Source organism: Archocentrus centrarchus, chromosome 19 (assembly GCF_007364275.1).
Source record: "Archocentrus centrarchus isolate MPI-CPG fArcCen1 chromosome 19, fArcCen1, whole genome shotgun sequence".
In the NCBI taxonomy this organism is placed as follows: Eukaryota; Metazoa; Chordata; class Actinopteri; order Cichliformes; family Cichlidae; genus Archocentrus; species Archocentrus centrarchus.
The window spans coordinates 19867966-19892189 of record NC_044364.1 but is presented as its reverse complement, the minus strand read 5'-3'; the positions used below and the strand labels follow the sequence as shown (position 1 = coordinate 19892189).

General features: G+C 43.1%; 1 protein-coding gene across 1 annotated transcript in view; it reads left to right on the top strand.

The window, feature by feature from the left end:
* Positions 1–24224, top strand: part of grid1b (glutamate receptor, ionotropic, delta 1b) — a 687574-nt gene that overhangs the window by 645855 nt on the left and 17495 nt on the right. The window contains exons 14-15 of the mRNA XM_030755811.1: positions 12371–12566; positions 20554–20720. Of these exons, the coding sequence (XP_030611671.1) occupies positions 12371–12566; positions 20554–20720 (363 nt within the window). The remainder of the gene's footprint in view (positions 1–12370; positions 12567–20553; positions 20721–24224) is intronic.

Below are 24224 nucleotides of genomic sequence, written 5' to 3'. Positions count from 1 at the left end.
GATCTCTGCAAACTAATGGAAAAATGTCTTATGTGCATTTGACAGAACAGCTGTTTCTGTGTTTTAATGAGTAAGAATGCAGGAGGTGCAGGATTGAACTGGCGCGATCAAAACAGATAAACACGGTCCAAAACTCCTATTAGGTTCAAACTTTAAGCATAAAAATTAGAATAAATGTAAATAAAATGTACTGTATGAAGGTCTCATGCAGAAATTAAACAGTAGGAATTGATTGCTAGCTCAGCAGATTTCATTCAATCAGAGGAAATCTTTCAGAGTGTTGATGAGGAAGCATCAGAAAAAGTGAGGAAAATAAGCAATGGAAAAATAAAGAGTTAAAGTTTAATCAAACATGGACTTTAACCTTTATTTTAAAGTTTATTGTTAGATTTTCAGGAACCACTTTATTTATTTAAATATTTTGGATAAACTGAGTGGTTACTGGAGCCTATAGCAGCTGTCTCTGGGCCCATCACAGGCCCAAGACAGAGAGATGCTTAAATTCACACCTATCAGTTTCCCTAGCGTGCATGTCTTTGGACTGTGGGAGGAACGTGAAGTACCTGGTGAAAACCCACGCAGGTACGGAGAGGACGTGAGGTGACGGTGCTGACCACTGCACCACTGTGCTGTCGCCAAAACCTGGAAGACAGTCAGCTGACAGATCCAACCTCTTGAAACTTTGAAACTGGGACAAGGGCGACCTCCTCCTTCCAGATCCCTCCATCCATTGGAATATTTGAAGCAGCGTGGTGTCCTGCTGTTCCTCCTCACTCTGTTTAAGAGTTTAGCTTTGTTGTCACTGAACACACACACGCTCACACACACACAGCGTGATTTGAAATCTCTTGAAAATGAAGCTTTATTTTCCCCTCCAGCTTTTATGCACCAGTACACTTGTGACACCCTCGACACAAATGCACAGCTCAGGTGCATCAGCATTTATCTGGTTTGTGTGTGAAGAGCGTTATCTCTCATTTCCTGTCTGAACGTTCAAAACAGCCATTTAATATCTGCTCAGCTCCATCCTCTTCTGTCTTTACCCTTCCAAGAATCAAATCCAAGCTGACATTTTCATCAGCAGACGGGTGTCAACCCGTGAAGGGCGGCTCATTGAAGACTGTGACGCCTAAATGCTGAAATGTTGCTTTTACTGACATTGGCTGAATGCGGAGATGAAGATTTGCATGTGATGCAGACTTCTTTAAAAACGTCCTCAGACAACAGAGTCGTCTTCTTTTAGACTGACAAACATCAAAACAGCGGCTGCTCGGTGTGTGAGCATAGCAACACAAAGTACATGAACGCATTTCATCACTCAGATTTATGATGTCTGTCAGTGCAGGATTTATTATTTCAAAGCCCCCGTTGGCTCAGTTTAACAGATATGACGAATGTTAAATGCAAAAGTAAAGTAGAAGAATGATAAATATGTTTAACAAAGTCAGTCAAATTTTCCCTTTTAGCTTTAGGTTGCTAAATAACCTTGTTTTATTCTTGTGTATGATTTCATAAACATTTCTACCCAAACTAACCCTAAACATCTGGAAACCTCATTCTGGAAAACTCACACTGACTCACTAAACTTCACCAAAATGAGAAGCAGAGAAAAAAAAATAACTTCCCATCAGGCTTTTGTCACATTCACCATCATCCAAACCAATGTCCGTTTTAGTCCAAAACAAAAAGGGCAAAGATCATGGTGAATATTCAAGCCTGCCACTGATTTAACAATTTATTTATTTATTATTAATATTTGTAGCAGCACTTTATTTATTGTCATGTTAAGATTAAGATTAAGATTAAGATAGTGTTTATTTGTCACATGCACAGTTATACACAGTACAATGCACAGTGAAATGTATTTTGTACCTGCAACCATATATACACACACATATAAATAAGAAGAAGAATAAAAATAAAAAAAGTAATTCACACTATACACTATACTCTATATACTATACACTATGCACACTTTTACGTGGAATTATAGATTATAAATTATAATATTTACACTGTGCAATAATGGTCCAGTTAGGGCTCAGAGTTGAGCAGACGGATGGCTTGTGGGTAAAAACTCTTCTTCAACCTTTCAGTCTTAGCCCTCAGGCAGCGGTAACGCCGGCCTGATGGGAGCAGGGAGAAGAGAGAGTGTCCGGGGTGGCTGGGCTGTTTTAGGATCTTCATGGCCCTCAGCCTGCACTGCTTGGTGTAAATGTCCTGCAGGTTGGGGAGGGTGGTTCTGATGGTCCGTTCAGCTGAACGAACCACCCTTTTTAGGGCCATGAAGTCCTGCTTAGTGCAGTTTCCCATCCAGGTGGTGATGCTCCCACGCATGATGCTCTCGATGGTGCAGGTGTAAAAGTTCCTGAGCACCTTGAGTGGGAGCTTGAAGTCTCTCAGCTGCCTGAGGAGGTAGAGACGCTGCCTTCTTCACAGTGATGTTTATGTGATGAGTCCAGGACAGGTCCTGTGAGATGGTCACTCCCAGGTATTTGAAAGTGTCCACTCTTTCCACCTCAGCACCACTGATGACAAGTGGATGGTAGTCCCTCTGCTGCTTCCTGCTGAAGTCCACGATCAGTTGTAACAGTCAGTATACGGATGGGTTCCTAGACATGAGTAGGTATCACCTCAAGGGGGCGCCTATTCCTTTTTTTTGCATTGTACTATACTACAGAGTAAGAACTGTTTTTTTCTCTCTCTCTTCTCTACACCGTCAGTGTACCGCACGTATTGTTCAGAAATAAAGGAACTTTTCTCTCTGCACCGTCACAATTGGCGCCCGAACATATTTTGGACCTTCCCTCCTGGATACCGATTCAGCTTCAGACTAGAGGTGAATGTTTACAAGCTCACGGTGGATGTGGATGTCTGTTTCACGGGGTGAGTACAGTTTCTGAGAGGAGTACGTCGTGATCAGTGTTAGCTGGAGCTAGTCATTGCCTGCATATCGCTGGACCTCGTAATGAACTGTCCCGGTCGGATTAAATTCCTGAGAGCTGTGCTAGTCTGCTGAAGAGGAGTATATATTTAAATGACAATGATACGGACAGACGGTGCTGCACAAATAACGCAGCAGTGGCGGTGGAGAGAAATACGCCTGTGAGCTCGTTTGTTTCTTTGTACAAGAAGATTTCACATTTCATATTTTTTTTGGACTCTACCATAAAGGTTGAAAGAACGAAATGGCATTTGAACCAGATTTTTCTATTTTTGACCCTGACATGGATATTAGACCTAGTCAATCTGTATCGCCACATCAGGGAGCTCCAGACCTCCGTCAGCAGGTTCTGGAATTAAAAGATGATGTCAAGCAGCTGAGGCATGTCCTTCATAACACATTGTCCCTGCAACAGAAAATGCTGAATCATCTGGACAGAGTTAGTTCCTGTGAGCCTGGGGGACCTTCTGCACAACAGTCTCCTGCAGCTCCTGTGGCCACCTCAACACCATATGTGCCTCCTGTGAATATCAGTGCGAGGCAATCCAATGACACCTTCCCTAATCCTGGAACTCAGAGGGACCTGCATAGCTCTCTACTACAGACTCCTTCAGCTGAGCTAACCAACACCACAAGAGTGATTGCTGCTGCACTACACCACGCCAAGCTGGAACCACCAGCTGGGGATGGTGACGCGCAGGCAGAGGACTGGTTACAGGCTGTGTCAGCATACAAGTCTACTCTGAACTTAACGGACGTCCAGATTCTGAATGAGTTGCCCCATTTTCTAACAAAAGAGCCTAGAAAGTGGTTTAGAGCCCTTAGTTCACACATTAACTCATGGGCGCACTTCTGCCAACTTTTCAGAACAGTCTTTCTGCCCACTGACAACCAAGAAAGAATTCTCAGAGGCATACTTGACTGTGTCCAGTCGGTTGAGGAACCACTACCGACATTTGTGGCTCACATGTTGAGTGAGTTTAATAAACTAAGTTGCCCACCACCTGAAAAAGAGCGTATTCAACTAATATGTAAACATTCACTTGAAAAATACAGGGTGGCGCTGTATGGCTCGCCCGTGTCTTCTGTGACGGAGTTGTTGCTCAGGGCTCATGAACTGCATGCTGTACTGGGACCTGATAGCCATCAGAATCCCCAAAAAAGACAATGGCGGCAGCAGAGAGCTGAGCCATACTGTTATAAGTGCTCAAGCCCCGGATATACATCGAAAACGTGTCCTTCCTGCAATCAGGACCGTAGTCAACAACACATGTCGGCTCGGTTCCATAATGAGATCACTCCCACTACTTCCCTAGACACACCGGGAGCTGAAACGGACAATGGAAACTTCAGCCCACCTGTAGACACAGCACCCCAAAGGCAAATGGGAAACTTCAGGGGGGGGAGGATATTTCGTCGAGGCAATCCTCCCCCCAGACGTTAACCGAGCCTCACCCTCCTGCGAATGAATTCTACGTCCTTGGTCATGTGGAGGACAACGATTCTACTTCTACCTGGAACACTCCATTTGAGACTAAACTGAACTTTAATGGAACCTGCATCAAGGCGACTCTGGACACAGGCGCTTCACTTTCGGCTGTACGTGCAGATCTCATTAATGCAAATGGGGTTTGCCCACAGAAAATACATCAGTGGCAGGGGCCACCAGTGAACCTAGCGGACAACGCCCCTTGCCTTCCAGATGGAGTGGTTTGGCTGAGTATCGGCTTTATGAACAAGCGTTTTTATCAACGCTTCGCCATCATCCATAACCTGTCTTCCCCTTTCATATTAGGGATGGACTTTATGATGAGAGCCTCAGTAACCATACATATACCAACAAGAACAGTTTTTATTGATGACAGTCCATGTCCTGCCGTGGATGAAAATGAGGAACACAACCTTGAAATGTTTCCTGTTAGACAGACTATTATGTCTCTAACTATTTTGTCAGACACCATAGAGTCAAAAGTGGCTGAGGCAAGCCTGGAGGAGGCACAAAAATCAGATCTGTATGATCTTCTTTCTCACCACGGCTCCACTTTTGATGGCCGCCTTGGACACACTGCAATGTCAGAACATGTGATCGATACCGGAACCGCCAAGCCCATAAATCTTCCACCCTATCGCTCATCACCAACCAAAAAGCGTTTGATAGAGGATCAAGTGCGACAAATGCTAGAGGACAACATAATCGAACCCTCCACCAGTCCATGGGCTGCTCCAGTGGTGGTTGTGAATAGACCTGGTTCTGATCCAAGATTCTGTGTGGATTATAGGGGTTTAAACCAAGTCACACAAAAGGACTCCTATCCATTACCACGTATTGACGAATCCCTCGACTTTCTGGCAAGAGGAAAGTACATCTCCACCCTGGATCTGGCTCGAGGATATTGGCAAGTTGCTGTTTCAGAGGACTCCCGACCAAAAACAGCTTTTGTGTCTCACTGTGGCCTTTACCAGTTCCGTGTGCTGCCATTCGGCTTATGCAATGCGCCAGCAACATTTCAAAGGCTCATGAATTCAGTGTTAGCGGGCCTGATCTACAAAACATGCGCGGTGTACCTTGATGACATCGTGGTGGCATCGCCCACATTCGAGCAGCACTTGAAAGATTTGGGGGAGGTCCTGAGCAGACTCGAAGCAGCTGGCCTCACTTTAAAACTGAAAAAGTGCCAGTTCTGTCTGAGTGAGTTCACATTTCTGGGTTATCGCATCACACCGGCAGGCATAAAACCTGACCATGATAAAATCAAAGCTGTCGTTGATTTTCAGTCGCCATCTACAGTGAAACAGGTCAGACAGTTCCTGGGACTCACGGGCTACTATCGGCGCTTTGTCCAGGATTATGCGCGGCATGCTGACCCACTCCATAAGCTCATACAGAAGGACACTGTTTTTCACTGGGACAACAAATGTCAGCAAGCCATGAATGTTTTGAAAGACCGAGTCACGTCAGCTCCTGTGTTAAGATTTCCAGACTTTGCCAGACCCTTCTACGTTCATGTTGATGCCTGTGATCTAGGATTGGGTGCTGCTTTGATGCAAAAAGATGAAGAAGGCCGAGATATTGTGGTCTCGTATGCGAGTCGTTCTCTACACAAGGCTGAAAGACCGTACTCAACCCCTGAAAAAGAATGTTTGGCCGTCATCTGGGCTCTGGAGCACTTCAGGCCATATGTTGAGGGCCTTCACGTGACTGTTTTCACAGACCACAGCAGCCTTAGGTGGCTTATGTCCCGTCCAAACCCCTCTGGCCGGCTGGCTAGATGGTCTTTGAGACTACAAGACTTTGACTTTTCAATTGTCCACAAGCCAGGACAACACAATGCAGTTCCTGATGCTCTTTCCAGGAATCCCCTGTCAAATCCAAGTGACAGTCCTACTGATATCCTGCCAGAACACGCTGTTCTAGGCAGTTTGGACCTCCGTTCCCTGCCCCCAGTGTTATTGTCGGATCGTTCGCACATGAGGCAGCTACAAATGGATGACCCTGTGACCGGTCAGATCCTCAGAGACATTGAATCAGACTCATCAGCTCAAATGGACAGTACATGCCAAGAACAGTATACTGTCTACGACAGTTTGCTGTACTACAGAGACCGAAAGGCTGTGTGCAGTTTACACCCATTAAAGGAACTTAAACTTTTTGCCCCAACATCTCTTCGTGGAACCCTGCTGAGCTATTACCATGACCACCCCACTGCTGGCCATCTTGGTGTTTCCAAAACACTAATGAGACTACGACACAGGTTCTTTTGGCCTGGCATGGCAGGTGATGTCAAACGTTATGTCACTTCTTGCTCAGTCTGCCAACTCACAAAACCAAGTCAACAGAAACAAGCTGGTCTCATGGTCCCTATCATGCCCCAAAAACCTTGGGAATACACAGGGGTGGACTTTGTGGGTCCCTTGCCCCGTACTCAATCGGGAAATGCTTATTTGCTAGTTTTTGTGGACTATTTTTCGAAGTGGATTGAGGTGTGTGCAGTTAGAGAAGCCACAGCTCAGGTCGCAGCTACCAAGTTCTTAAGTGAAATATTTGCTAGACATGGTAGCCCCACCTACCTCATTTCAGATAGAGGCTCTCCTTTTGTTAGTGAGCTGTTTGAACACACTGTGTCAGCTCTAGGCTCAACACACAGGCTTACTACAGCCTATCACCCACAAACAAACGCGACAGAGCGCGTGAACAGAACACTCAAAACAGCTATCCGTGCCTATGTGAGTGACAAACACACTGCTTGGGACCGGTTTCTACCACAAATCTGTTTTGCACTTCGCACAGCCCCGCATGACAGCACAGGTCTTAGCCCATCCATGATGTTGTATGGTCGTGAGCTGGACACACCTCTCGATCTGATCACTCAGCCAAGCTGTGATGGACTGGATGACCCAGACGTGCAGTATCCGGAGACTCTGAGAGCCACCCTCAGGGATGCTCATCACCACGCCAGGGCTGCGTTGGACCTCAGCCATAGAAGACAGAAACACTACTACGACTTGAGACGCCGCCATTCTGCCTTTGGGATTGGTGATCTTGTTCGAGTGAAGTCTCACCCAAGGTCGGATGCTTTGGCCAATTTTACAGCTAAACTGGCACCGCTGTTCAAAGGCCCTTTTCGTGTCAGTCAGAAACTAAGCGACGTGAACTACAGACTGATAGATGTTGAAACTGGAGCCGATGCTGGGGTTTTCCATGTCGTGAACATGCAGCCTTTCCATACTTGGGACTCTGCCAACTGCAAGAAGACTGCCGGTGCGGCTGCACAAGTGGATCACATGGACGATGACTTTGAGGACGGTTCTCTTCAGAGTGACGCCGTCCTTGACCTCCCTCCAGGTGATGTGTTTTGTGATGTGCCATATGACATTCAACACTCACAGGTGCCTCTCAGCGCCGGTGAGACCCATGCTGATGAGACTGAGTCTGGCCAAGCTTCAGGTAGTGCTGGCCGTTACAATCTGAGAGCCCGGCGTCATCCCAGGATCACGACTGGTTGGTCAGATCATAAATGGACAAATATCTATCATACTGACAGGCTTGACAGAGTGTAAAGTTATATTTGTTCAGGTTGATATGTGCATGTAATTTTCAGTTAAATATGTTATGTTGAAAATTTTGTGGTTACTAAACAAAACAAACGTGCACACAAAAGCTTTTGATTATTTGGGATGATGGTGGTTTTGCTGTCGCCCATAGTTACATAGGAAGACTTTTGTTTATCCCTTGATTGTCTTTTGGAGGGATTGTGTTCATAAAACGAAGAAGATTTCTACACTCATTTTATGTTTGTTTTTGGAACCCAAGCTGGCTATATGGTTATCCACTGATATGTGTACAGGTGTGATTTGATACCTGCCCCATATGTGCCTGCAGTTTTACAGCTATGTGTTGCTTTGTTAACTTCTGTACTGGTGTCTATAGTCGTGTGCGGCTGAGGACAGCCTTTATTTACCAGGGGGGCATATGTAACAGTCAGTATACGGATGGGTTCCTAGACATGAGTAGGTATCTCCTCAAGGGGGCGCCTATTCCTTTTTTTTGCATTGTACTATACTACAGAGTAAGAACTGTTTTTTTCTCTCTCTCTTCTCTACACCGTCAGTGTACCGCACGTATTGTTCAGAAATAAAGGAACTTTTCTCTCTGCACCGTCACACAGTTCCTTCGTTTTGCTGACGTTGAGCAGGAGGTGGTTCTCCTGGCACCAGTTCTCCAGGCGGGAGACCTCTCTCCTGTAGGCTGTCTCCTCATTGTGAGAGATTAGTCCCACAACAGCAGTGTCGTCAGCAAACTTGATGATGACGTTGGACTCTGACGTGGCCTCGCAGTCATGGGTGTACAGTGAGTACAGCAGAGGGCTGAGCACACAGCCTTGGGGGGATCCAGTGTTGAGGGTGAGGGAGGATGAGGTGAGGTGACCCACTCGTACCACCTGTGGTCTGCTGGTCAGGAAGCTGTGAACCCACCTGCACAGGGATGGGCCCAGGCCCAGGTCCAGCAGCTTAGAGACCAGCCTGGAGGGAACTATGGTGTTGAATGCTGAGCTGTAATCTACAAACAGCACTCTCACATAGTTCCCCTTACCAGTGTCTATGTGTGAAAGGGTCTTGTGGAGGAGGAAGGATATGGCGTCATCTGTGGATCACAGACTGTGTGGTAAAACAAACAGTCAATATCTTTGTTTTCCTATAAACACACTCCAATACATAAAGAACCATTTTTATGTTAAACCCGTTGATTCAGCTCATCATATACTCAATACTGAAGTCTGGGTTATAAAATCAATGCAAAAACTGCCTCAAACTGCATTCTTTCTAATGGCCAGCAGGGGGGAAATGTTCTAGTTGCAGAAAGTCGAACAATTTTTTTCTCCGAGGAAGATTCCAAACTGCGTAAAGTGGCCCGTATGTATGGAAGCTTGTTTCCGCCACTGAAAAAAAGGAAGAAAAAAAATCACCATCTGTAACTCAAAATTTCGATTTTTTTTTTATTTATTTATTTTTTTATTTTGACTTGGTATGGAAGAAAACTTGTCATCAGGATCTGAATTTTAAATGAATTATTTGTTTGTGTCATCAGGATCTGTAAAGTCTTATGACTGCCGCCGACCGCCCCCTGAAGCAGTAACTCAAAACTTTGAGAAACTCGAAATTTCAAGAAAATAAGGTGAAATTTTGAGAAAACAAGTCAAAATTTCAAGGTACGTATCTCAAATTTTCGCATTAATAACTCAAAATTTTGACTTAGTGCTGCCAATCAAGAAGCTCTGAGAAAGCTCTGAGCTCTGAGGTTCATTTCCTTGTTACCCAGAAGCAGATGATGCCAACACATGCACCACTCAACATGGGGTAGCGACAGTATCAGTGAGCTAGCAGTATCTAGCAAACGTAAACAATTTGTCATCTTTTTGACCGTCAATGGTCAAAATGACTTCTAGCATAAAACAGCTGCATAAAATGTGAGGAATCAATATTTTCATGTCAATATGTTGGATAGCTGATGCCTTCAGCTTCCTGCTTCCAGTTATCAAGGAAATGATGTACCACCGCGAAGCTTCCAAGCTGGCAGCACTAAGTCAAAATTTCGAGTTATTAACCAAAAAATTTGAAATGTGTAACTTGAAATTTTGACTTATTTTTTTTAAATTTCGGGTTATTATCCCAAAATTTTGGGTTATTTTCTCAAAATTTCGAGTTATGGATGGCAATTTTTTTTTTTTTTTTTTTAGTGCCAAAACCAAGCTTCCATATGTATGGAAGTTTGTTTCCCCCCCTAAAAATAAGTAAATAACTTAAGTCAGCTCTGCCAATCAGAAAGCTCTGAGAAGTTACGTCATTTCCTTGTTACCCAGAAGCAGGAGGCTGAAGGCATCAGCTGGCCAGCAGTTCAACATGAAAACATTCATTCCTTTTATGTAGCTCTTATTCGCTAGAAGGTATTCACAGGTCAAAAACCTGATTGCAATTTGTTCACGTCTGCTACGCACTGCTTGTTAACTGATACTGTTGCTACCCAATTTTGAGAGCGCACGTGTTGGCGTCATCTGCTTCTGGGTAACAAAGAAATGACCTTTCCCAGAGCTTCGTGATTCACAGAGATAACTTAAAATATCAACTTATTAACTCGGAATTTCAAGTTATGGATAGCAAAAAAAAATACAAAATTTCAGTGGTGGAAACGGAAGTGTCCTTGTGGCAGCAATAAATAAGAGCTGTTCAAACTCTCTAAATACTAAGGAAAGGTGTTTCATTGCTTCCTTTGTTGTTAGGAGATAATGCTGTCACACCATCTGACTCTTATAAAGATGGTCAACAAAACCAACAAAGTGGTTCAGAACATGCAAATATTAATTTACGTGAAAATTTGTTCAAAGATTGCAAGCTTTTATTGACCTAAGTGCATTGAAGATTTGCTGGGATTCAGTTTGCATTTGTTATAGCCATTCTTGTATTCCCAGTCTTTGGGATTACCGTGAATTAATTTGTAATTTGGGTCAACTGGGCCCACTGCTTGATCTGTGACTTCCTGAGTCCAGATGTGTTGGAGTTAATGTGTTGAGCTCAAGAAATTTTTCACAACTCGCAATGCGTGTCACGTTTATAATAGGAAAAACAAACCTATTAAACCAGCAGGATCCACACAGGAAAGGAACACAGCAGACTGTGAGAGTGAGGAACTAATAAACAATATGAACAAACACGACATGGAAAATAAGACATTTCCCTGCATCACATTTACTGTGATGAAGGGAAATGAGAGCATTACTACTACTCTGATACATTTTGACAAAATACAACAGCCCATCCAAAACTGCAGTCTGGGGGAAGAGGTTTCTCAGATTTTGCGTGGAAGACACATCTCCAGTTAAGCTCACAGATCAAAAAAAAATCACATATCACCTTTCAGACCCACCAAGATGGCACACTGTTGCCTCTTTGTGAAAAAATAGACCCCTCACTGAAGAGATCTGTACTTGGATGCAATTTCTGATGAACAGCCACTTTCCCCGACCGTTTGTTATGGTATTTTCACATCAAATAGCATTGTTTCAAATGAGCTGAGCGACAAGAGGAAATGCTACAGTCTGAAGTGGTCCCAGATAACAACAGAGCTGAAAACAGCCCGTCTGCAAGCAGGAGAGGGGAAACGGACAAGTGTGCCAAACAGCAAAATGACGACAACAGCACAGCTCAAAGCAAAGAATGACACACGCTCAAGTCTATTTATTCCACACGTTATTTCACAACAGACTTTATTTTTCAAGAGTATCTTTGCTCATTTTTTGAATAATAATGCCAAAGCAAGCAGCAGTTCAGCTGTTTCTGTTTAGACTCAGTGAAGTTAGCTGCTGTGTAAATGCACCTTCAGTTGTACAGACTTCCCCAGACTGAGCCTCACTTTGACCTCTCATGCTAGAAACATTGATAAAGGTATTGGTTTACAGTAGGGGTGTCAAACATCAGCCAGGTAGAGACTCCATTCTGCCCAAGGCCAGCATCAAATTCAGCCTTAACTGTGTTTTCATAAGTTTTTACAACTTTTTCTACTGATCTATTTTCTTCCACTTAACCCTTCCCTTTTCAGGGTTGGGGGGTAGTAGCCTATCCTTGCTGTCATAGGGCGAAAGGGTGGGGTACACCCTGGACAGGTCACCAGCCTGTCACAGGGTCAGCACAGAGAGATAAACAACCATTAACACTTACATTCAAAAAAGTAATTAAATAATAGTGTTGTTAATTGTTTATCTATCTACTAGATACATTTATTTATTTACAATGAATCATGGTTAAAAAATAAAAACAATGAACGGGGTTAATACAGTGCAAAAGGCATATTTTGCCCTGCTAGGCAGTGCTCTTGTTCAATAATCTTTCAAACAATCAGAAACTTGGAAAGACAACCCTTTCTGTGTCCTTCAGGTCTTTCCAGGACCTGGCGAGGCAGATCGACGTGGACTACGGCACTGTGAGGGATTCGGCGGTCTATGACTACTTCAGGAACAAAGGCACCAATCCTCTGGAGCAGGACAGCACCTACTCAGAGCTGTGGAGGACCATCAGCAAGAACAACGGCATGGATTACTCTGTGTCCAGCCCGTCAGAGGGCATACGCAAGGTACCACAGAGTTGTTAGTGAGTGTGTGTGTGGATGTGGAACACTACAACAAAATAAAATCATGAGAAAAAAAACATTTTTAATGGACACCAACAGTTTGATCTGCAAATGACACAAAAAGATGGCAGAAAAGCTGCAAAAATGAACATCTTAGAAATCACTGACATACAGTGGGATTATGAAGAAATCACAGTGGGATTACGCAGAAATCCCACTTTTCAAATCCCTTCTCCAAGTCCACAAAGCACGTGTAGACTGGTTGGGTAAACCCCCACACAGCCTGAAATATTCTTGAGAGGATGAAGAGCTGGTCCAGTGTTCTGCCACTAGGATGAAAACCGTGCTGTTCTTCTCGAATCCCAGGTTTGACTAAGACTAATGGATGGACTCTCCTCTCCTGGTCCTTCCCAGATAGACTAAGAAGTGCGAGTAGTGGGAGCTTCTATAATTGGAATACATCCTCCAGTCTCCCATTGGTAGATAGGGACCACTATTCCAGTCTGCCAGTCCAGAGACGCCGCACCAGATCTCCACATGACATTGCAGAGGCGTTTCAACCAAGACAGCCCTGCAACATCCAGACCCTTTCATTCATATGTGCTGTTGTTTTTTCCCCTTATCTTTGCAGTAAACCCTGCAATACACATTCCTCCAGGGAAACCATTTGTCTGTGTGTTATATTGACATACATATATCAATAATTGCAAAAACACAAACACACAATCCTCATGTGTTATTCCCAGCAGGCTAGCGTGCAAAGATACTACTCTGTTTACCCATTACTTAATTGCAACAGCAATTCCACAATGCCCCAATTAGTGTGTGTGTGTGTGTGTGTGTGTGTGTGAGAAAGAGAAGTGTTTTTTCACTGCTCTATATTGTTGTGCTCATAGATCTCCCAAAAAGCCAATGACAAATTAGCGTCAGAGACAAATCGTCTCAGAGCGCATCCATTATTCAGCCATTTGCATGATAAACATCCCCACAGATTCTTTGACGTTTTCTCCCCACAGTCACCCCAAGCCCCCACACACACATACACTTTAATCAGTTTTATTGCTATTGTCGACTGCTTTTCCAATACAGTCCTCCCACACGTTGCTAGATGCTCACATACAAAGGCTGCAGTGAGAGGACACTTTGACTGTACCGGTAAACACCAGCACAAACTGTACGGAGACCTCATACGTGGCTATTGATAACCAGAACATTCTCAGCTTGGATCAGTATCAGCTTCGAAGCTTTGCATGTTCTGCAGTTACGGCAGGGACTGAGTGATCTGGACCTTTTATGAACATCTTCTTGGCAGCCATCCTTCCACTGAGATCATTTCTGATGATTCAGTGAACAGTAGGTGGATCAGCTGAAGGTCCAGATGCATCTGTCAGGGCCTGTGTCCAGTCTTTGCTGGAATTTTTTTCATATTTCTTGAGAACTTGAATTCCAGACACTGTTCATCTGCTGTAGGTAGTTTTTTAGGCCTGACATTAATTCCTTTGTCCTCCACCTCTCCAGGTTTCTCAGATTTTCTCAAGATCACACTGCACACCAGGCTTAGATATGCCACGTTTTCAGCTCATAACTCTTTGGAAATCACTTTGTTGGTGCAAAAATGCTATCTTATGCTGTCAAACTGTGTTATCTTTGGATTTTTCATAGATTCAACAAAAGAAATGGGAACAAATGCTGTGATTTTGTAAGCAAGATGGTAGTAACAAAGTGCATAAAGCTACAATTTAAAATTGGTTCTTTGCTAAGTTGTCTGGTATGTGTAGAGACAACACTGGTTCATCCCTTCAGTTAGGTGCCGTTTTATGATCGAATGATTAATAGGTCAGAGTTAATAGTTTCAACAAACAGACACAAGAACTGGTTTGAAAAAACAGCTACACTTTGAAAGACCTTCAGAAAACCTCGAAGAACTACAGGAGAAGAATTACACTGTGGGATTCAGGAGACAGGCACCCTCTATTTTTAAGATTAGGCTTAAATCAGGCCACCCTGAACCCTCCCTTAGTTATGCTGCAATAGGCCTAGGCTGCTGGGAGGTTTCCATGATGCACTGGGTGTTTCTTTTCATTCACCTCTTTTTACTCTGTTTATACAGCACTCTGCATTTAATCACTAGTTTCTGCTGTAATTACTGTAGGATCTTTACCTTACAATATAAAGTGCCTTGAGGCGACTGTTTGTTGTGACTGTACAAATATAACTGAACTGAAAATTGAATTATAGGGTCCAAGTATAGCCTCATGCTACCAGTCGTGACACTGACCATAATCAAATGCAAAACTAGTGGAAAAACAGTAAGGCAGCTCAAACTGATGACTTACATTCAGATATAATTTTTTTTTCTATTACAATAACTTTTATGTCTAACTATGCAAATAAGGTCTTATCTCATTAAATATGTTAAGTATGGTTATTATTGTTAGCTAAAACAAAGCTAAATAATAAAATCATTACAAACTAGGACGTCTACAACTGAGTCAGGTGTATGATTATAATATTTATTCTAAACATCTTAAATCTTGATCAAAAACGTAATATAAACAACCAGAAAACAAAACACTTTTCAACAATAACAACTGAATTGAAGCAAACAGATCGATTCTGGAAACATAATGAACCTGAACAGAATAGAAAAGATTGATTTAAAAGTAAATAACAATAAAAACTCATGAAAAAAAAAATACAACTATATTAACTGTGATGTGTACGATTACCAGAATAAATATCTGAAAAACTGGATGCATCCACGGTCAAAATTCTGCCTTTTTCTTGACGTATTTGAGTGAAAGGTTTTTACCGCAGGGATTTCAGGTTTCTCTTTGTATCATTCCATAAATCAGAAAACACTGTCAGCAGCCACGGGGGATAAAACATTCTATAAAACAGGTTCTGAATCATAATGGTAAACAAACCCCCTGTAAACACCTTCAAAGTGTAGAAAGAATAAAATGGACTCGGGAGAAGTGGGATTTGTGACTCAGAGGACGAGAAACAAGCATTTGGAGAAAGCGTCCTTTAACCTGTGAATTTTAAAAGTCCCAGATTGACACATTTGTGTAAGTTATTGCAAAATATTAAACTTAAATATGTAAATAAGGTATAATCTAATAAATGTATATTAATTTTCACAAGTGTCTAACAGTTTTGTAACATTTAAATCCATATTTTGGACTTTTGGACTCCACAAAAAAGACCTTAGGGAAGAAAAAATGTCCCAACATCTTAAAGTCAGTAGCTAAATTATGTCTCAGCGTAACTAAAGAAACAGAAATTGGATTCTAATGTTCAAGACGTTCTGTGTAATTAAAACAGAGAAGTTGAGACTGAGAAGGAAACGTTGGTGGAAAATCAAAGTTCTCATTTGCATTTAAATGCAGCAGATTTCAGTGACATCATATCATTTCCAGAAAATTTCCACTTGGCTTGCACCTGACTCGAGCTCAGGGGAAGAGCCGATGTAGGAGGGTGTGCAGAGATGTTGAGATGATGGTCGGTCATTGGCTGAGAGGAGGCTGTGAGCTTTGGCAGTGTGATTATCTAAAGTTTCTGATCTTTGCAGGATTACTGGATTGGAAAAATAAACCTTCTTACATATTCTGTGTGCATCGTGCAGTTTGATTCCTGTAAGTCAGCTCAGAATGAATTTTCCTGTAAAAAGGAACTGATCTCCTGACGTCACTTCTCAGCATTCACTGTCCTGTCAGCTGAATACAGACGAGCTATGAGCTGCTCTCTGGGTCGTGACAGTGGATCAGGGGTTTCTGTGTGCCTCCTCTGTGGTTTTGTGCCCCTGTTTGTCCTTCTTTGATTCATAAGAATGTCTTCCCCTGCTGAAGGCTGCTGTGCTGTCAGGGTGTCATCTCCTAGCTTAGCAACTCTGTGCAGTTCTGCAAACGCAGCACAGCTTCATCTCCCCAGAGAGGGCAAAATCCTGCTCTCTTTAAATAAGAAGACAAAGCTAACAAGAGCACCTGCATGCAGCAGATCATCAGACAGATGTGATGTGGTAATTAGTTTGTAACAGCAGGGAGAAGCTACAGACCCACTCTGATGAAGGTGAGAAGGGAGCGTGCAAACATAATTTTCAGTTAGAGTGAACAGGTTGAGGTGGTGGAGTCAGAGGCTTCTGCAGCAGATCTGCTGACACAGTAAAAAAAAAACACCCACATCCTCATTCACTTAAACCCCACCTGCTGCTGCATTACTGTGTCCTGTATTACTGTCACCTCCTCACCCAGCGGGGAGGAGGGCACACCTCGTCTGCATAAAGACACCAGCCTGACTAACATTCCTGCAGAGGGAATTTCCATATGAAAATGTGAAAACATACACTTGAAGAGCAAAATTAAATGGCTACATTTTCAGGACAGAATATATCCAAGAAAATAAAAGCCTGCTAACATGGATATCTGAGGCAGTACCAAATATTTTTCTTATTTTCTTGCTATGTATTTTAGTTGTGCACAGACTATGCAGCCATGGCATGAGCCAGCAGCAACTAGTCTCTGTACTCTCCCTGTACTCTCAAACCTTTCAAACTGCAGCAGTCATTCAGCTGGGAGATTAACTCTGCTGAATGTTAGCATGTAGCTGTGCTGTCAGGCTAAAGTTAGCATGCTAATGTTACATGGTAATAATCTGTGGCTACCAAACAGCAGACACAGATACAGGCAGCTAAAACACCTAAACCATATCCATTTTCTTCTGCTCGTCCCAGAGTTTTCATAGGGTGTGAAGCCAACAAAGTACAAATACTTTGTTACAGTACTTAACCCTTTAACAATCCTGGATCACACAGTGTGTCTGCCAGCTAAAGGCCCAGCTGCTGTATGAATGAGAGAGAAGTTCAGTCAGAGATGGAGAGAAAGGACAGAAGAGGAAGAAGAGAGGTTAGATTTAATGACTGCTCAGGGACATCTAATAACCTGGAAAGCTAAAGCTGGCATGTAATGTCCTCATTTTTTAAATCAGATCTTGGATCTGTTTATGATGTGAAGATATGTATTTTCATACTCTGAAATGTCCTGCAACACAAAGTGAGGTATATAAACTTTGTTATTTAGTGCAGGAAAAACAGGTTAGTTTGCTGGTTACATCACAGCTTAGATTCATTCACTGAATTCTACCTTTATACAAACTGTATACTCTCAGTATAAAGACAGCACAAACAGCATACTCTTCATCCACAAAGAGCAGCAGCATCAACACAGGTCAGCTGATTACAGCCTGGTATTCAAAGAAGATCTATTGGAGGTCGCAATAGAAATTATCATGATTCTTTTCCCCATGTGGAGCTGCTACAGCTGATCTTAGGGTCCTCCCCCACCTGCCAAATCCCACTTTAACCCCTGATTATCCTCATTTTTGTGTTTAGGTGTGGAGGCAGAGTCACCCTCTACAATGGAGGTGACAGAAAACAGAGCATTTTTTTAGTAAATCAGACCAATGGACATGGTTCTATTTGCAGTCAACCTCATTAAATATATATTTAGCTTCCCTTTTAGAGCGCCACAGCAGGATCGTGCTGGCAATCAGGATTTTTTTTTTTTTTAAAGTGAGCTCATAGATTTCCAGTGTTTCAGATTTTTAGTCAGAAATCAATCCATGATGAACACAAGTACAGTCATCCAGCTCTGTAACACAGCAAAACATCATGAAGTTTGTTTTCCCTCTTTTCTCAGATCTATATTATGCAACAAGTTTTCCAATTAAAGATCGGCAGTGTCTTAGATCGATGCCTGAATCTTATAATGCTGACTTTAATAAATACCCAGCATTATATGGCATACAGAAAAAAAAATGGCGTGTGCATTTATGCACGTGACAGAGTTACTGTGTAACTATACTCAGATGAGTCAGGAGCTAAATAATAGGTAAATAATGTTTGTGTACACACCAGCTGTAACACAGATTTCAGGTTTACTCGTTGGAATAGTTTGTAATAAAGCAGCTCTCCTCTGAATGAATCCTGCCTCCATCCGAGCTGTCAGATACATCTATAACTCCGACTGTAACTCTGTGAAAAGTGGTAGAATTCAGTTCACCTGAAAATAGGTGAGAGAAAAAGATTACATCAAAGTTAGAGAGAGAAAGTGGGCAACTATCCCACAGGAAAGAATGAAAAAGAGAGGGAGGAGAGAGCTGTGAGCAGCATGGATGAAGTGATGAAGATGGTCAGACAGATGGATTTATGCACTTACATTCAGTCTGACATTTGATCATTTAGAGCTGAATAGTGTAAACTTGCCACTGTGATGAAACGGCCTTTTCTAAGGCTGATAACAGCTCAAATGTGTGTATGCACATGACCGATGCAACTGGCACTACATCTGTGTTGAAAGGCAAGGTACACACTGCACAGGTCACCATTCAGTCGCTAACACAGAGAGGCAAACTATTGTTCACACCTACAATTTAGAGTCACCAGTTACCCTAACCCTCTTTGGACTGTGGGAGGAAGCTGGGGTACCTTCAGTGAACCCACACAGGAGAACATGCAGATTTGATAATAATTTAAAAAAAGGAGGACCAAAAAGACTTTTTACAACCGGAAATAAAAGCAGGTTCAACACCTCTGTGTTGGCTTCACTTTTCAGCCCAATCTTTTTAGTCTCATATACTTGTACCAATAATGACAATGATTTCTAAAAATTAAATATTGCTAATTAAAAACAATTATGTATGAGGACAGTGAGACAGTGGTCAGGCATGCAGGAGGAGTGACGGAGGGTGGGATTACATCAGGGATCTGCTCTGAGCCTTCTTGTTTGCAGTGGTGATGGACAGGCTGACAGATGAGGTCAGGCAGGAGTCTCTGTGGACTACGATGTTTGCAGATGACACTGATCTGTTGTGAGAGCAGGGAGCAGCTGGAGGAGAGCCTGGAGAGGTGGAGGTATGCTCTGGAGAGAAGAGGAATGAAAAGCAGTAGAAGCAAAACACATGTGAATGAGAGGTAGACAGGCAGAAAGTTGAGCATGCAAGGAGCACAGAGGGTAAAGATAGATGACCTGGGGTCAGCCATCCAAAACAACAGACAGTACACAAGAGAGGTGAAGAAGAGAGAGCAGGCAGGGTGGAGTGGGTGGAGATGAGTGTCAGGGTGATTTATGACATAAGGAGAACAGCAAGAGTGAAAGGGAAGGTTTATAAGATAGCAGTGAGACCTGCTATGATGGATGGTTTGGAGACGGTGGCACTGACGAAAAAGGCAGGAGGCTCAGCTGAAGATACTCAGATCTTCACTGGGAGTGAGTAGGATGGACAGGAAATGAGTCCATCAAAGGAAGAGCTCAGGCTGAGGAACTGGAAGACAAAGTTAGAGAGGCTGAGATGGTTTGGAAATGTGCAGAGGAGGGAGAGTGGATATACTGGACAAAGGATGTTGGAGATGGAGCTGCCAGGCAGGAGGAAAAGAGGAAGACATCAGAGGAGGTTCATGGATGTAGTGAAGGAGGACATGCAGAGGGTTGATGTGACAGAGGAGGATGCTGGGATAAGATGAGATGGAGGCAGATGAGCCACTGTGGAGACCCCTAAAGGGAACTGCTGAAAGAAGGAGAAGATTTTTCAACTTTAATGAAACAAACAGTCCAAACTCCAAAAAATATTAAATTATTCCTGAAAGCAGAAAACGTGTCTCATTGAAATTTGAACGTAGGATATTTTTAGCACTTTATTCTGAAGAAATGTTACAAATCATTATGAAGTTAACAAAATAATCAGATTAAAATTTGAACCCTTGTTGCAGATTTAAATACTGTACCTCTGAACTTCATGTGTCAGCCAATAATATAACTCTTCAGCTGCGTATGAGCTGCATGCTGTTTCTGCACTGACAGTAAAACTGGAGCTGACGAGTTGATTTTAAACATCGAGGTCTCTCTTTAAAAATGATCAGAGGCTGTTTTAAAGTCACCGATGAAGACCGATAATAAACCGAGTCGTGTCGTCCCCCCCTCCTCTGTGTCTGCAGGCAAAGAAGAGTCAGTACGCCTTCCTGTGGGACATGGCGGTGCTGGAGTACGCGGCCCTGACGGACGACGACTGCACCGTCACCGTGTCAGGGAACAGCATGAGCAGCAAAGGCTACGGCATCGCCATGCAGCACGGCAGCCCTTACAGAGACCTCTTCTCACAGAAGTAAGTGAGCTCGTGAAGCTGGAGAGGGAAACTCGCTTCTTATTCCAAAATTCCATCCGTAAAAAGCTGAATCTTACCTGCCAGGGAAGTCTAATGAAAAACAAACATGATGAAAGGAGGAGCTGGGGTGGAGGTGGACTGCATGGATGGATATGCTTGTCTTAAAATAGCTCTGAGTTGACAGCAGCAGTTCTGCTGTGTAGAGATGTGATATGAAGTTTCCTGAACTAACACTAAGTCCAATTAAACTTACTCTTTCAAGGTGCTTCACAAAATTCCCTAAAGAGCAACTTTAAAGAGTCGGAAAAGCCATCATGAGATGTTCCGGTATTAAACAGTACAGAATAATATCTCCCAGTACAGAACTGAACTGAGGCTCTAAGAACACAGGTTGGAGATGTGAAGCGATGATGATGATTCAACTCAATCTGAATTGGATTAGTGACACCACTAGACATACGCTGAAGACTTACCTGTGTTCAGATGCACGGCTGTAAATGTAACCCACATACTACTGATCGGTATGAATGGGCCCTGAGTTCGTATTCAACGACATTAATTACTTAACCACTATAACATCACACACTCTACAATTGGAATTAACAATACCACACTTTAATTAGAAAACCACCAAAAACACACTTAAATCAATATTTCAGTTCTTTCAGGTCAATTAACGGTTCAACAATATATGTATCCCCACACACAACAGTCCCAAATAATGTTATTAAACAAAACAAACCCGTTGCAGGCCTGATTCGGAGCTCGGGTACGGTGAGACCAGAAACTTTGCGGTCCTTTCACTCAATTAGAGCCAAAATAAAATAATAAGCCAACAGTACCTTTTTCCAATATGGCGGTGCAAACGTTCAGTCCACGTTGTCCCACACAGGCAAGAAGCACAGGGAATACCCGTCTGGTCGCCGTTTCCCGCGTAGCCAGAGGAACTCTGAACTATAGGTAGCTCAGAGCGCTATCTGGGATCCTCTTTTGTCTGTGTGCGGTAAGAGTCAGCTGAGTCCTGTAGCGATTAGCCGGGCTAGCCAACCGCAGCTTTCAGACGATCAGCGCGGCTAATTTCCGCTCGATTATCCAGCGAGCAAACCACGACTTTCAAGTCCAAATACTTAGAGGCGTAGGCTGCGCCAAATTAAACTGTCCTCCTTCCGTCCACCTGGCCGATGTCCGAACACGGAGTACCAGTTTAACTCGCCATAAAACTTTCACTTTTCCAGTCAAAGTCTAGCGCACCTCTCTTCTCGGGTCTCTCTTTTTCCTTCACCCTCGCGCACACTCACACCACCTCCAATCAGCAGCCAGTACAGAAACAGGTGACTAAAATGAAACACTAGATTGGCTTTCCTTCACAACAAATGAAATAAACAAATAAAATAGAATATTTATGGCAAATTAATTATCTTAACACCTTAACATTTGAAATTTTAACATTCACATAAATGCATTTAACCACATTCAATCAACTTATTTATGTCCATTTCCTACAGGGCTACATAAAGTTTAGTGAAAGTATCGTCCATGTGACAAAATGCAGGGTGGTGCATTAGCACTGTAACCCTACAGCCAGGTCTGCAAAGGTTCTCAGTCATCCAGGTCATAGTAGTCTTAAGTGCTTCATTTTAGGTTCATGAGTTCATCAGTGAGGCTTCTTCAGTTCTAAAGGCTGATGGGGCTGTCCCCTTTGACCCCTTTTTCTGAGGGTCAGTGAGCCACCCTATGTTTGATGTCTTAAGGGTCAAATCAGCCCAGTTTCTTTTGTGAGTCACTGCCCCGCATAACAATCATGTGAGCTGTTAAGGGCCCATTATGGCCACCCCGTTGATCGTGTCATGCACAAACAGTGATGTCATCAGAGCCCTGTCAACATTTAGGGTGCTCACTGAAATTTTCTCCAGAAAGTTTCATCTTTTCAAGCTCTTACAACATCGCCGTCTGTATAATCTGAGAATCTCTGAGCTTTGCCATTGAAATGGCAGTAAAAAAAAAACGACACGATTCGACACTCCTTCGACACTTTTGGCACTTTTGGCAAAACCGCCATTCATGAGGGCGACAGTGGAGAATATAATGGGGGCTTTAAGAGCACATGGTTCAAGATGTAAGGGCGGTTGAAACGGCTGAGCAGGGATCTCAAAATGCATTATAGGTGGCTGATACCATCAGTCACGCAGTTTTGAGGCAGAAGCCTGGAAGCTGATATCCAGCCATCATCTCTCACTGGAGTTTGAGGTTTTGTTGAGCCTGCTAACGCAAAGAAAGCCCAGCTAAGCTGAACTTGCTTCAGAGAGCACCCCATCCAACAACTACCAACTTGGATTTGTTTCTTTTTCTTGTTGCCAATAAAAACGTGTTTCTGCGATGGAGATAAAACTGTAAATGTTACATCTACAGTTTATCCACGTTTGATCAGCACAGGTGCACAGATCACACTGTCAGTACTCTGAGAATGGGAAGCTTTATTTAAACTAGATGAGGTTCATAAAGTGGGAAATGTGTATGTGCTAAAAACACAGGCTCTACGAGACCACACGTCTTCCTCCTCTCAGGATGTGATGTTTCCTTTTCCATCGCGGATTTAAACACAGTTGCTGGAGCGTGATGTTGCCGCATTACTCTGAGTTTCAGCCTAATGGACAGTCAGTGGAAGGAACTGTGACTCTGTTGCAGCATTTTGAATAAAAGCTTTTGTTTTTTGCAGTGAAAGTAAGCCTGAAGAGGAGCTAATGATGAAGGTTGGAGGCTTTTGTCAGGAGTTTGATCCCCTTTGCTGACATTAAGTCTTCATTATCTTCCTGTAAATCCTCTGATGTGAGTGAAGAGTCTTAACAGCGGCGCCCGTCTGAGCCAATTACGGCAGACTGCTTTTAAACGTATGTTAACGAGGCGACACTTTGACTGGAGGATGAATCAGTGTCACGGCAACTAATCTGAAACTTCACAGAGGTGCGCAGGTGTTTGAAAGTTGGAAAAGTGCTGCAGTGCGAAGACAAGAACACCTCCTGCAGGCAGAGTTTACTCGCCGTTAAATCAATAACCGCGCTCAGCGCTAAAGTCAATTAAGCGCACATAAAACGAGCCCGTATTAAGGGCGGTGTTGTGAAGCAAATGGGATTATTCATGGTGTGATGTGTAAACAGAAGGCCGCGTGCTAATTACTCACTCGATTTTGTGAGGCAGATGTCTCAGCAAAGGGCTGCAAATTTTGAGGAAATTCAATCTTCTCCTTTAGATGAAATCAGTGAGCCACAGGCCAGGAGCCCGAAACACAAATTGATCCCAGAGCGAGTTTAAAAATCTCGTAGATCATTTAGTAAATCTCCAGATTATTACATCACGAATTAACGCCGAGCTCCCCGAAATGTGAAAACTTTCTCATCCGTCTCATATTGATCGGCTGCAAGAACGAAGAGGAAGGAAGTTGATGTAAGAGGCAACCCAAGTTGACAAAGTGGCTGCCGAACACGAGAAGCTACTTTTTGGGTTTAA